Below are 14216 nucleotides of genomic sequence, written 5' to 3' on the forward strand. Positions count from 1 at the left end.
TTTTTAACATGTTTCATTGCTCAACTAACCTGATGAAAATTCGAACAAGAGCAAAAGAAAGTTCATTTGGTTGGAAAGTGTTTAGTTTGTGGAAATTTACAATTTCATTCTGAATCAATGTTTTAAGTCAAATTATTGTTTTACATGCTTTAACGTTTCGCGTGTCATAAACATTGAATATAATTATGAGCCAGCAATTAAGATTTAAAATATGAGCAGTTTCAACTATTACATGCTGAACAAAGCAATAATTATACTTATAGATATAATCCTGTTAATGATAGCATATATCAGTCATATTCACTTTTTAAAGCGCAGCAAAATTTAAAATCTCAGCCTTGCGAATAATTATGAACTGTACTATACGCGTACTGTCGAGCACCGCCATTATCTACCAAACGTACGGATCTGTTGGTTGGGTTGCCTCCGTTATGCGCACTTTTAATTGTCCATAATTGGAAAACTATTCTTTCTTACTCTCGTTTTTCGTCATACATTATCGTACGGAAACATACTTAAAATTCTTTTTTGAATATATGTCTTAATGGCCGGTTAACCTTATTTTAGATCTAATGTAAAAGATAGTGATCTAATTTTATTAAATTTTTCAAATATTTTTCGAGCCAATGAATATACAACATTTTAACATAATGATATTTGTCTACTTGTTTTTCTTTCAATCCAACGATTTCTTATTTTTTTTTTTGAGAACTTTATTTCTTTTCTATTTGAGAAAAGTGTGATAAAATTGTTATTAATAAACATGTTTCCCTTTTTATTATAGCTTCGACTATTCAGGGTAATTAAAAACTGAAACGTGATTAGGTTAGATAAGAATACCTGAGAAGTGGCATGAAGTTTTGAAAAAGTTGTAATAAACTGTTCGTAGATGATTAAAACGATGAACTTGCATGATAAGATAATGTACTCATGAAGATGAGGATATGAAGTCAAGAGTTACAGTTCCCTATATTTTCTATATTTTATGCCTTTTTAAATATGTTTTGTTATTACATGCCCATAAAAATGTTAGAACAGTTTTGCTGATAACTCATTTTTCAAAATTCGGGTTGCACTTTCCAAATCAAGTTCATTAATTTTTATAAAAAGATTTTTGAAAATGCAATTAGTTTGCAATCTGTTTTAAAATCATGTTTTACATATTATATGCCAAACAGTTCCTGCAATATAAGAATACTATAAAATTGTTTTATAGAAAAATAAGAATTGTTATTTACACACATCTGAGCCTGTTTCATGCACCAACTGCAACAAATCGGCATCAAATATTTTCAATACAGCAGAAGTAGATATTTTTCGTTAACGCATCAGACTTACATATAACCTGTATCCTCCAAAGTGCTTCTCAACAATATAAAGTAAATATATATATATATATATTATGCATGTAAAAATATTTTTCTTAATAATTTTGTGATAAACCATTTATAAATCGTTAGCTGTTTGACACTTTACCTATAGAACTGACGAAGTTTGAGCAGAATCTTCTGAGACATCCTATACATATATTAATATAAGTAGGTTTACATTCTATTAAGTACATATTTATTACACTTTCAATGCAAGCACTAGATATAACAAACAAAATGTATAGAATACAAACAAAATATAATTGTACATTTCATAAAAGTTACAGAAAAATCTGAAAATTTAAATATTTAAAAAATGAATATAATTACTTGACGATGAAGGCTTATTAACTAACTTTCAACACAAAATTTTATATAAGTACAAGCGTTTTTAGCGATTTTTAAGCCTTGTTTTGAAAAACTTGGAAGATTCATAACATGTATCCCTCTTTTAGACATTTATTCAAACGCACTTATATTAATGTATATATGTATATAGGGTGTTCCATAGGTTTCTATCAAATATTGGGAAAGCAACCACTACTCTCTCATAGTTTGTATCACATCATTATTATGAATATATGAACGAGAAATAGAAAATTGCAAGTGATTACACTAGTGTACGTTCCCAAAGATACAACACAGAATCCTCGGGCAGTAAGACAGCAAGGTACTTTCGATCTCGCCAGTATAAATAGTAAATCTTTTCTCATCGTGGTTCCATACTTGTCCATTGTCAAGCTTGGCCATGAAGTTCCGTATGCACCTGCACCCACGTTCACGCTTTCGTGTTTTAAACCGTCGCAACTATAGGTGAACATCAACAGTTGGCCTACGCAGCTAACCAAGTGAAACATAAAAATGAAACGTTTCTCATTGCTTGTATCTATCTGGGAAAAAAATAGTGCTAGTGTACGTAACATCCACTGGACGATACGCTCATTTTGTCGTCCCTGACTAACAAGGAAGCTTTTATATTTGTAATATGTGCATTTTATACTTTATAAATTGTATGTCCCATGGTAATTTCTATTTTCTATTTCTCATTTCTCATTTCTCATTTCTCATTTCTCATTTCTCATTTCTCATTTCTCATTTTCCATTTTTCATTTCCCACTTTCCATTTTGCATTTTATATTTTCCATTGCCTATTTCGTATTAGAACATTAGTACCAGAATTTCAAAGTTCGAAGTTCGAGTTTCAACTAGGCCTCATACCTATTAAAGGGGCTCCAAGGTAGCAAACTATCGTCAAATGTGTGAACAGAAAATAACGCAAATAGCATCGAAACGTTTGCATGCTTGAACGATTAAGATTAAATGAAAAAGGACTTTATTCTGGAAGGAATAAGTTATAAAACGAACATTTCGGTCTCATACTGAACATTGAAATCGCTTCTCACGTGATATATATCCGCCAGTATCACATAGATAGAAAATGGGTTCAAGGAAGTAGTGTAACCCAACGTAATATTCATTCGCCGTTGCTCACTGCGATCTGCGGATATCCAGAAGCCGGAAACTTTCATGAAGAAGTCTGTCAACGCGAATGAAATGTTGTGAGTCTCGTTTGTAATCATCCTGAATAACAAATAAGTAGACAACTGTTGGCGACACTGATCTCGAACACGAGCATGGATTATTTCAACATGTTAACAATGATTCGACTCATCCATTGGTCCCTTTGACCCGCTAACATCTCCTATTCACCAACCTTGTACTTAGTATTTGCGGTTATTACTACTTCTAACGAGAAGCCGGAAGAGAAAGAAAGTACAAATTATAACGTAAATTATGCGTGCGCTGGTGTATTGTAATTAACGTTTCCTGATCGAGAAAACCATCCATAAGATTCATGAGTTATGCATCATCTCTGTGCGAATGCTATCAATCCCTCCGTTGGTCACGGTAATAGCGGTGTCGACAAGCGAATGGTGAATGCGAAACACAGAACGAAATACGTGAATCGTGATAGTATCTTGTCAAGAGACCAAGTACGTTACTATGATTGAATGGATTCGCTTATCATATGGTCGAAGTTGATTGTCAGCTGGGAGTCAATCGTGAGTAGGGAGATTAAACGGGTTGAATTGAAATGCAATCTTTGTCGATATTAAGTCTTTGCACTGTGATTTCTTTCACAACAGGATTCAAGGGAACTATTATATTTTATTTATTTTGTTGTTTCAAATTGGCGGCTGAGAGACGTCTCCGGAGCCCAAAGGGCTAGTAGAAAACGACGGACGTTTACAGTGTAAAATATTCAAGTGCAAAGTATCGACGGACTTATGCTAAAATCGCCTTTGGAATGATAGTGTTAATGTGTAATGTAGGTCAATGGACCAAAGAAATTGTTAATTTTATGTATCTGGTTTGTAAGGCCAGATATTTATTGTTAACTTTGTTGCACTGGCGTACTGAATAAGTTTTGAATAATTAACAAGGATTGGCTTGATTTATCGGACTGTGTGTCCCTTTATTTTGTTGTTAAAAATACTTGTCTTAATACTATGATGTCGCTGTCTTGATGAACTCTGTCTGATTTGTACAATCGAGTGTGTCTTATACTAATTGTGGAGATGAGGGTGTGTACTGTTTCGTGTGTATGTTAAAAGGTGGGAAATATTTTCGTCCAATGAAGTTGTTGGGGGTTGAATCTGCTGTCTTGTGGTCACGCCTTGTAGGGTAAGTTGGACAGGTCAAGTCAGGTATCGTCAGTAGGAGTGTGGAGTACCGTTAGGGTGTCGTGAAGCTAAGCCGTCCTTTGTGTATTGAAAATGTCTGAATTTGTTTGTTTTATGGTGTCTCGAATGGTTAGGGTTTTATTTAATGTGTCCGGGCCTTTTTCTCTATCGTAAAAACTAAATGTTCCTTGACTATGCAAACGGGACGATGAGGGTTATTTCTTAACTGTATGTATTCTTAACATTCCGCCCGCCTTGAACGACTTCGTTCAAAGAGTCTATGTGTGTGGTGAAAAATATGATAACTGCCCATACAAATGTGTGTGTTGATGCGAGATGAACTTAAATTACATAATGAATGTGTGTGTCAATATATACAGCTTACAATGTACGGTGTGGGTTTGAATCTATATACAATTGAATTATGAATATATAAATACAAGGAGCAATTCCTGTGATTATCCATTTGGTGGAACTTCTATGTCTTGATCCATTGGCAGGATACATATTTTGGTGAGTGGCCGTTTGGTCAGGCCTTCCGCTGTTTTAATGGATACCACTCGAGTGATCCTGTCAGCTCCAGTGTGAAGTTCGACGATCCTTCCCAGCCTCCATCTGAGTGGTGGAAGGTTGTCGTCCTTAATTAGAACTAGTGTCCCGGGTCCAAATGTAGTAGGGGATTTTGTTCGCCATTTGTTGCGTTGTTGCAGCTGATGGAGATATTCAGCTTGCCATCGTTGCCAGAAATGCTGTAACATACTCTGGAGGTGTTGATACCGACTGAGTCGATTTTCCTGGATATGCTTCAGGTCAGGTTCTGGAAATGCGGTTAGTGAGTCGCCGGTAAGGAAGTGTCCAGGTGTGAGAGGGGATAGATCTGCTGGATCATCGGAAAGGGGGGATAAGGGTCGTGAATTTAAACATGCTTCGACTTGAGTTAATACGGTGTACATTTCTTCATATGTTAAGCGAGTTTTGCCAATGATTCTCTTTGAATGATTCTTAGTGGATTTAACTGCTCCCTCCCACAATCCTCCAAAGTGTGGAGCTCGAGGGGGAGTCAAATGCCACTGAATTTTATTTTCGCTTAGAAATTTTTCAACGCGTTCAGGATGTTCTTTATCAACTAATAATTTACTAAGATCGAGAAGTTCGTTGCGTGCTCCGATGAAATTAGTACCATTGTCTGAAAAAATGGTGTGACACAATCCGCGGCGTGCTATGAATCTTTTTAGGCAATTTAAGAATGATAAAGTTGTCATGTCTGTTGCTAATTCTAAATGTACAGCCTTAGTGGAGAAACATACAAATACACACATGTATGCCTTGAATGTTTTGATCGTGCTGTTTTTATCTTTGCGCCAAAGTATGCGGTGGAATTTGCGATTTTGTTCTCGCACCCAAACTTGCCGATACATCTTGGCAATGTCTGCCGAGAGATCGTACCGGTGTTTTCGAAATCGTAAAAGAATCGATATTAAATCGTCTTGAACTACGGGTCCGACCCATTGAACGTCATTCAGTGAAAGCCCCGACGTGGTCTTGGCAGACCCATCAAAAACGACACGCAATTTCGTAGTAGTACTATTTGCTTTGTAAACTGCGTGATGTGGCAAGTAATACCCTGAGTGTGTGTATAGTTCTTCCTTATTTGTGACCTCGCTCATGTGTCCTAATGATTCGTATTCTTCTAGAAATTTAGTGTATTCTTCCCTAATGTCGGGTTGTGTATCTGGTTTACGTTCTAAGTTGTGTAATCGTTTCTCTACATGGTGCATCGAATTGCCTAATTGTTCTAAATTTTCCTTGAATGGAATTGCTATCGTGTACCTCCCCTCCATGTCTCGTGTGGCAGTGGAGTTAAAATGTTCTTCGCAAAAATGCGGTGTCTTTGTGTGTTCGTTCGTGTCATTTTCGATTTCACAAAATTTCGCTAATTGTTTGTGAATCTCTTCATTTGTGACTAAGTGACAGATGGTGTGTGTTTCCGCGAGAGAGGGAGAAAGTTCTAACTTTCCTACGATAATCCAACCTAACTGTGTTTTTTGTAAGGAAGGATGGCGGGGTCCTAATGAGTGACGTCCTACGCACATTAAATCCCAGAATAAATCCCCGCCGATAATCATATCAACTTCTCGGGGAACATTAAAGTATGGATCTGCTAAAAACATGTTGGATGGAATCCCTAATAGCGAAGAGTCAACTGGTCGATTTGGAATATTATCAGTGATGGTTGGTAAAATTAAACAAGAAATTGATTTGCTGAAACCGTTGAAACGCGAGATTATGTTTGTATGTGCCTGATGCTGGATGTTTTTTGCTAACTTGCTAATTCCTGAGACTCGAACATTTATTTTCTCACGATTTAATTGTAGTGTGTTTGCTAATTTTTCCGACATGAAGTGTGACTGTGACCCTGAATCTAAAAGAGCACGACATTCCCTTTTTATTCCGCGGTGATCTTTAATATAAACTAAGGCAGTGGCTAACATTGTCACTTTATTTTCTTGTGTGATAACTGTCTGAACGGTAATTGATTCGTGCATATTTGTGGTAGTGTGTGCGTTTACGTTTGATGTGTTTTGTCTTGATGTTGTGGGAGCTGGTTTAACCTGAGGTGATGCGTTTGTATTATAATCTATGTGTAACAATGTGTTGTGTTTCTTTGAGCATTTTTTACACAAGCTTCGTGTGCAGTCTATGCTTCTATGACCTACTGTGAAACAATTGAAACATATGTGTAAATCCTGAATTTTTGCTCGACGTTCAATGGGAGACAATCTCAAAAAACTAGAGCAGTTATATAACTGGTGATCCCCTGTGCAGAGAGGACACCCAGTATGCGAGTTCGCTACGTGTGTGGTAACGACTTTGAATTTGTTGTGCCTAATTTCGTTTGTGAATTTATTGGGTATTATTTTGTCTGCTGTGATTCTTTCTAAGTATTTACAGTGATTTTCAAGAAAATTCATCATATCATGTAGCGATACATCTCCCTGAATATTATTCATTCTCCTTTCCCATTCGCGTTGTGTGTTAATATCCAATTTTGATGTGAGTAAGTATATTATGAGTGTATCCCAAGAGTCTGTTGGTTCGCCAAGTGCTTTTAGTGCTAATAAATTATTGTTAACGTTATCAATTAAATGTCTTAAACCCGTCAATGATTCTTTGGGAAAAGATGGTGTTTCATACATTGATCTTACATGATGGTACTTTAACGTTTTCAAGTCTTCATAACGATCCCTTATTCTATTCCAAGCAAGCGTGTAATTTAATTCCGATATGCCTAAAGCCTGAATTGTACGTGTTGCGTTGCCCTTTACTGATGCGTTTAAATAGTGGAATTTTTCTATGTTTGACAGACTTGGATTATTATGTATGAGTGACTCGAAAGTATCCCTAAATTTCACCCAATTGTTATAGGAACCGTCAAACGTGGGCAATTCTATGGTCGGTAATTTGATACGATTTTCTGTACCAGAGATAACTGAAATAGGTGTTGGTGCTTGAGTGGATTGTGTATGATGTGCTTGAGATCGTGATATTATGTCTTCTGCTAACGCGGTTAATTGAAAGAATGAATTTTCAAACGAATCGCGAACATCTGTATGTTCCTCAGCCGACGGCGTACCTTCTACGGACGACTCGATTTGACATTGTACTGTGTCAAATTTTTCGTACAAAGGTGTTATCTTCTCTAACCGTTTTTGAAGTTCAGTGACAGACGATGAATGATTAAATGAATCTAAGTATGCTTTAAAGCGAGTCAATGACGCTTTGATTTGACCTCGGATTACAGTAGATTGTTTCAATGTAGCTTCCATATTTATAAACTGACTCAAATCGAAGAATGGAGAAATGACTTACGGTTGAAGATAGGAAATTTGTGTAGGAAGGCGATCACCACTGATGTTTCCGCTTCTGTTTTCCTGCTTGATCTTGTACGTTGTAGCTGCGTTCCCTTTTTTTGGCTCGGCAATGACGTTCCCCTGGGCTGCTGGAATATTTAGGCCTCTCGATGATGAGATGTAAGATCCTATCCCTTGAACAGCGTCGGCAGAATGGAAGTCCGCTGTACCAATTGGAGTAGCCGCCTTTGTTGAACTCACACGTAATATGTATGGTTCACTCGTTCGCACAAGTACAGTTTGTTTGTTAGTTGCACTAGTTCCGGATGTATCCGGCTCGAAGGACCAAAATGTTAATGTGTAATGTAGGTCAATGGACCAAAGAAATTGTTAATTTTATGTATCTGGTTTGTAAGGCCAGATATTTATTGTTAACTTGGTTGCACTGGCGTACTGAATAAGTTTTGAATAATTAACAAGGATTGGCTTGATTTATCGGACTGTGTGTCCCTTTATTTTGTTGTTGAAAATACTTGTCTTAATACTATGATGTCGCTGTCTTGATGAACTCTGTCTGATTTGTACAATCGAGTGTGTCTTATACTAATTGTGGAGATGAGGGTGTGTACTGTTTCGTGTGTATGTTAAAAGGTGGGAAATATTTTCGTCCAATGAAGTTGTTGGGGGTTGAATCTGCTGTCTTGTGGTCACGCCTTGTAGGGTAAGTTGGACAGGTCAAGTCAGGTATCGTCAGTAGGAGTGTGGAGTACCGTTAGGGTGTCGTGAAGCTAAGCCGTCCTTTGTGTATTGAAAATGTCTGAATTTGTTTGTTTTATGGTGTCTCGAATGGTTAGGGTTTTATTTAATGTGTCCGGGCCTTTTTCTCTATCGTAAAAACTAAATGTTCCTTGACTATGCAAACGGGACGATGAGGGTTATTTCTTAACTGTATGTATTCTTAACAGATAGAAATACATCGACTGCAGGTAGACACCGCACATCAATTGCAGCATCGTGTAACACAAAGTGATGTTCCTTTTCCGTTGCTCAGATTCATTGTCGGTCGTCCAGAGTCCAACAACTTTCATCAAAAACGACGTGACGAAGATCGAAAAGTCGTCGCGGTGCGCCTCGGTCATTTCAAGTTTCGTGCAACCGAGTAGTAGGTTTCATCGGTGTTGCATGCTGGAAAATCGTTGCCATTCGGACACACTTATTCCCCATTGAAAGGCTTTGACTCATCTTTGACATTCTGTAGTCATCGGTCACATACTTTGTGTTTATTCTTATTACTACCTACGCGTGGCGATTCGAAAGAGAACAAAAAAGGTAGAAAGAAACGTATTGTGATACATGCGTGGATGTATTGTAATTGCAGCTTGATCGTCGTCGGGCAATGGATGGGGTTCATGGGTTACGCACCACATTCGTTCGACTACTGTCAAACCCCTTGTGAATCTTGATCTTGACTTGCAGCTGTGTGACTGGAAGAAAGGCGCATGTAAAACGCGGAATAATATACAGTCTGTCCAATTAAAGCGTGTTCAGTTTGACTAATGTACTATCTGGGATTTGTTTTCTGCATTGGAACCCCATCTCTTGTAATATCTTGTCAGACTGGCGATGGACATTTTCAATCGAATTCGACAAATCTGAATGTTATTTATTTATCTTTTTGTTTATCTAAATGGAATACTATTTGTTCATTATTATAGGTAAATTTACATATTTTACGTACTTCAATAATTTGGTAAGCTGTTGCATGAGCAAGTGAAAAATATACAATTTCTATTAATCAAATAAGCAATCTTAAATATTCCAATAGCGCACGCTAATTGTGGTGTTAAATTGTGGAAATGAAAATATTGATCAGAAACATACTAAACAATGAATACTTTAATAGTACTAAGCAACTATTTTGCTATGATATCCTTTCCGTTTATATATATGATTAAATTGTAATGTGTAAGTGGTATGACATAGTTTTTTCATGATCTAATAATAGGCCACCGGATGTCGGACAATTTGAATAACTGACTGTACCTAGTAATTTGGGCCATCAACAGCAGGCTACAATCACTCAGGACGAAACGAAATAGTTGCTACCTCAACAGTTTTGCACATATGGTACCGTAATTATTAGGCACGAGTAACATATGACCAGTCGTGGGACCAACTATATTGCAAACAGTAACAAAATCTAATGACATATACTTCAAATACTCTAGCCTTACAGAAACGAAACTCTAGCTTTATAAAATAATATACTAGATTGTCTTGTTTTATAATTGTTAATTTATTTCACTATCCTTTTTTTACTTTGTTTCTTATTGAATGATTATAAACTGCTGTTTTTTGATTTTTATGTAAAATATTAATATATTAACATGCATTATTGATATATACTATATATATATATTTTATATATATATATAAAATTCTGAAGTGATTTGAATAATCTGTTGTAATTATTTTCGTATACTACAGTATATTTCCAAGGCCATTTTTTATGAATAGAATTGTAAATACTTATGTATAATCGTTAATCCTTTTTCATAAATTTTTCAAATAGACCACCATATCCCAAAGCATAGTCAAATAACATTTATTACCAATAGTAAGAATAAATTTTTATTTATTGATGACTATATTCGATTGTATATAACAGGTATGTACCATGTATTGAGTACGCGTGCAAAATTAATCCTTCATAGACTTTCAGTATGAACTTAATAGCATGAAGTACGATACAACTGTACTCAACGCCTGCAATGATTTTACATAATTCGAAATTTTGTAGCATATAATGCATGTATAATATAAAGTGCTTCACTGATGAGCCTATAGTAAGCCACACAAATATCAACATGAAGTACAAATTCTATTTATTGTGGTACATTTAGAATTAACGAATTATTTAGGGAAACATATAACAATAAACAGGGCAATTACAAATCCTTCTCAAAGCTCACATAAAATTAAAATCATGTTTTTGAAACATTTTTTGAATGTTATTTAAGTTTATTTCATAAAAAATTCATCATAATTCATCATAACTGATGATTGAGAAAATTATTATAAATCATCGTAACATGGTCGTGAAAAAATGAGTCGTTTTAAAATTATTGTTATTAATTAATTAAATAATAATTCGTCATAACTATATCATAATTCTGTAACTAAATAGTATTATAATTTCCATTACCTTCGTGTAGGTTTCTAGTGAGACGATAAAGAATCCACTAGCTGTCAAACCACAAGGCTCTTTCCACCTCATGATGACCAATTGCATGTCGTTCCGCAGCATTTTTCCGCTATAATTCATCGGTAGTAATTGCCATTCCATCGAATAAACGGCCGAAGCGATATCCATGCTGTCCCTCATCAAACAATCGCAGCTGTAGGTGAACATCAACAGCTGACAGATGCAGCCGATTATGTGAAACGCGAAAATGAGGCATTTTGAAACCGGCGCTTCTTCCTACGTGACGCAGTATTATTATCGACAGTTTAACACGATTTTCTATCGAACATGAAAAAACAGCAATCAAAATTTTAACTTAAAATTATTTTCGAAGCCTAATCATTTTTCCTACATTGACTTTTCACAGTGTGTATCTGTTTTATAATAATTACAGGAAGAATTGGAAGGTTAACGGAAGAAGAACAAATGAAACTTAAAGGAAATAATTTAAAAATTCTAATTAGAAAGTAACATTATTTTCATTTAAACCTGCGTAGCATTCTTCTTCAGATCTATACGCTCTATACTAATTTTTTCATATATATATTGATATGTAATGATCATTTATCATATAACAGAGAATTAACGGTTCAAAGAAAAGAATTAATTTGTATGACTATTAAAAAATGTCCTAAATTATGTGTGTTACAGTGGACTTTTGTAGTTCCAGCTATTTACAAGAATGTTTGTAATAATAATTATAACGATGATAACAATTAATTCGAGAACAAATTAGTTGCAATTGTACTCAAACTGATTAGCAAACAAATGCTACCGAACTCTGTTGTAATATTGCAATAGGTATTTGTTTATAATTATTAACTAACCATTAATACTAAATAGCCATCGAGACATATTAATATGCTGAAAACCAGCACTTGTCCGAGTGCTCCCACTGTAAACGTCTTTTCCACTTTATTACAATGCACGATAAGCGATTGATGCTGTCTCACATAGTTCTTAAACGTAACGTAAGAGTCGTCTGCGCACTGAGGCGATATGGGTTGCGATGTTTTATATTGTTTTTCCATGCTACTCGTTCTGTATAGGTTCTCTAACCTGTATTGTAATATACGGAACTGGTTGGCAGTGTAAAAGTTGGTGACACACAAGAAATTGTCCAGGCAAAGGTAAAAAATGCCATATTGGTACACAACGAGAATCTGCAGAAGTGTGAAAGGATACGAAATTTAACCTTTTCAGCGCTGTGGGTGCATATATGCACTTTCCAATCTTTTTAACTCCTCGCCTTACAATATCGTGCGAGACTCGGGGTGAATATTTTAAACAAAATCTAACAAACACAAATATTACTCGATTCATGTGACTTCAAGTGAAATATTGTGTTTCCGTCATCAATTGTTATATTTTAGGACAAAGATGGACATGGAATGTGCAAAGAATTTTTCTCTTTGTTCGATAAAGTATTAACACTAAAACCACCAAACGGATTAAATTAGCCCATTCTTCATTTCTTCTTGAATGATTTAAGAATTTGATTTAGCAATACGCAAACTGAATTGTAACTCAATTGAAACTTCAATAGATACACTTTTGGAGTTTCTGTACAGAAATTTCTGAAATTCAATCTAACTGCATGGTACTTTAACTGTTAACGATAAAGGTATTGAACCGACTACAGCTGAGGAATAAATCATGAACAGGAGGTCAACACCATTTGTGGTACAAGCAGAATTTCTGCACGGACTCCTTTTTGTAAAAGAATAGCGGTACAGGTTGCGAAGGAACGAAAACGTAAAGAAATAACTTCAAAATATATATATTGAGATTGAGTTTGTCGAAATGCTAATTAATTGACTTCTGCTGATTTGGAATTCGCTATTTCAATTGTCCATATAATAAGTAATTTCAACTGAACTGTATCAGGATATATTGAATTATATATGCAAACTAATGTGCAATGTCTCGTAAGAGTTGTCGGTTGAACATCAACAAGTAGAAATCAGGAATTAATAGAGCATAAATCTGGATTCGTTCAAGCATCATGTTGACTCGACTGTTATATAAAAGTGTAAACTGTTGTAGAAACGAGTACAGTGATTATAAAAGAAAACTTATTATCAAGATTAGATTAAAGATAGCTTTCGACTGAGCTCCGACTTTTGTACTATGTAATGGTTTAATTAATTGAATGTTGTTTCAGCATTTACCTTTAAAATTGCTTTTATATGCATTATACATTAAAACATTCAATTAGTTGTATATTTAACAGAAACTGGAAATACAATATAATTCAGTTTGCAACTTCTCATTTTCACGACGTAATTTTGGTAACTATGTGTTATAATGTACACCTTTCCTTTATTTCAATAACTAATTCTAACGTCTAACTAATAACAAATTCACGCAGAATTACGAATTTCTTCATAATTCTGTATATAATTATTTCATCAGATAGATTCGTAGACGTCCTTCTTTTTGATTATTTGCTGGCCAAATGCTGCAAGTTTCAGATAAAAGTTGGTAACAATCAGAGAAAAGTCTTCAGTCTCCTCGACGCGCATGTTGAATTTCGAATGACCGGTGAGCGTCGATCGATTTCAGGCGGAAACCGCCACCGTAGATCATCGAGGATGTGAAAGTCAAGGAGCCACCTCGTACTGCGACTTTGATCTACTTCCACCCTGTATTTAGGGCTCCCGTGTTTTTTCATCAGCTCCTGGAACTATTGTCGTCACATTTCTTCATTTTCCCTCGTGGAAATGCAACCGACATGGATACAAAGTCGATCAATCGAACATGCGTCGTGCATTATTCGTGAAGGATGGATTGTTTAGCAAACGAAATGATCAGTGAGAATACTCGTAGCTTTCCTTCATCGCTGGCGCCGGAAAAGTTTAGTGTACTTGGGGATATTTTTCGCTGTTGACCGTGTAGTGATTGACAGTTGGTTCACGAGGAACATTTCTTTATCGAATTGGATTAGAAGCTTTTGGAAGAATTTCGTGTATCTTGTGATTGCTTTGTAGGAAGTAAAATTTTGGCGGAAGTTGGAAAGAAGTTTGAAAGTGTTTTGATTGATTTATTGTAGGCTTTTGCATTGATG

At 35.5% G+C, this 14216-nt stretch overlaps 1 protein-coding gene across 1 annotated transcript; it reads right to left on the minus strand.

Annotated features, from left to right (window-relative positions):
* Positions 1-10738: 10738 nt before the first annotated feature.
* On the minus strand, positions 10739-14173 carry LOC143175235 (odorant receptor 13a-like). The gene is made up of 3 exons (XM_076373366.1): positions 13568-14173; positions 11977-12208; positions 10739-11386 (listed from the first exon to the last, which is right to left on the minus strand). Exons 1-3 carry the CDS (start codon positions 13672-13674, stop codon positions 11066-11068), a joined length of 660 nt encoding a protein of 219 aa, XP_076229481.1. The 5' UTR covers positions 13675-14173; the 3' UTR covers positions 10739-11065.
* Between the last annotated feature and the right edge of the window lie 43 nt (positions 14174-14216).

This window comes from Nomia melanderi, chromosome 13 (genome assembly GCF_051020985.1).
Source record: "Nomia melanderi isolate GNS246 chromosome 13, iyNomMela1, whole genome shotgun sequence".
Classification (NCBI taxonomy): Eukaryota; Metazoa; Arthropoda; class Insecta; order Hymenoptera; family Halictidae; genus Nomia; species Nomia melanderi.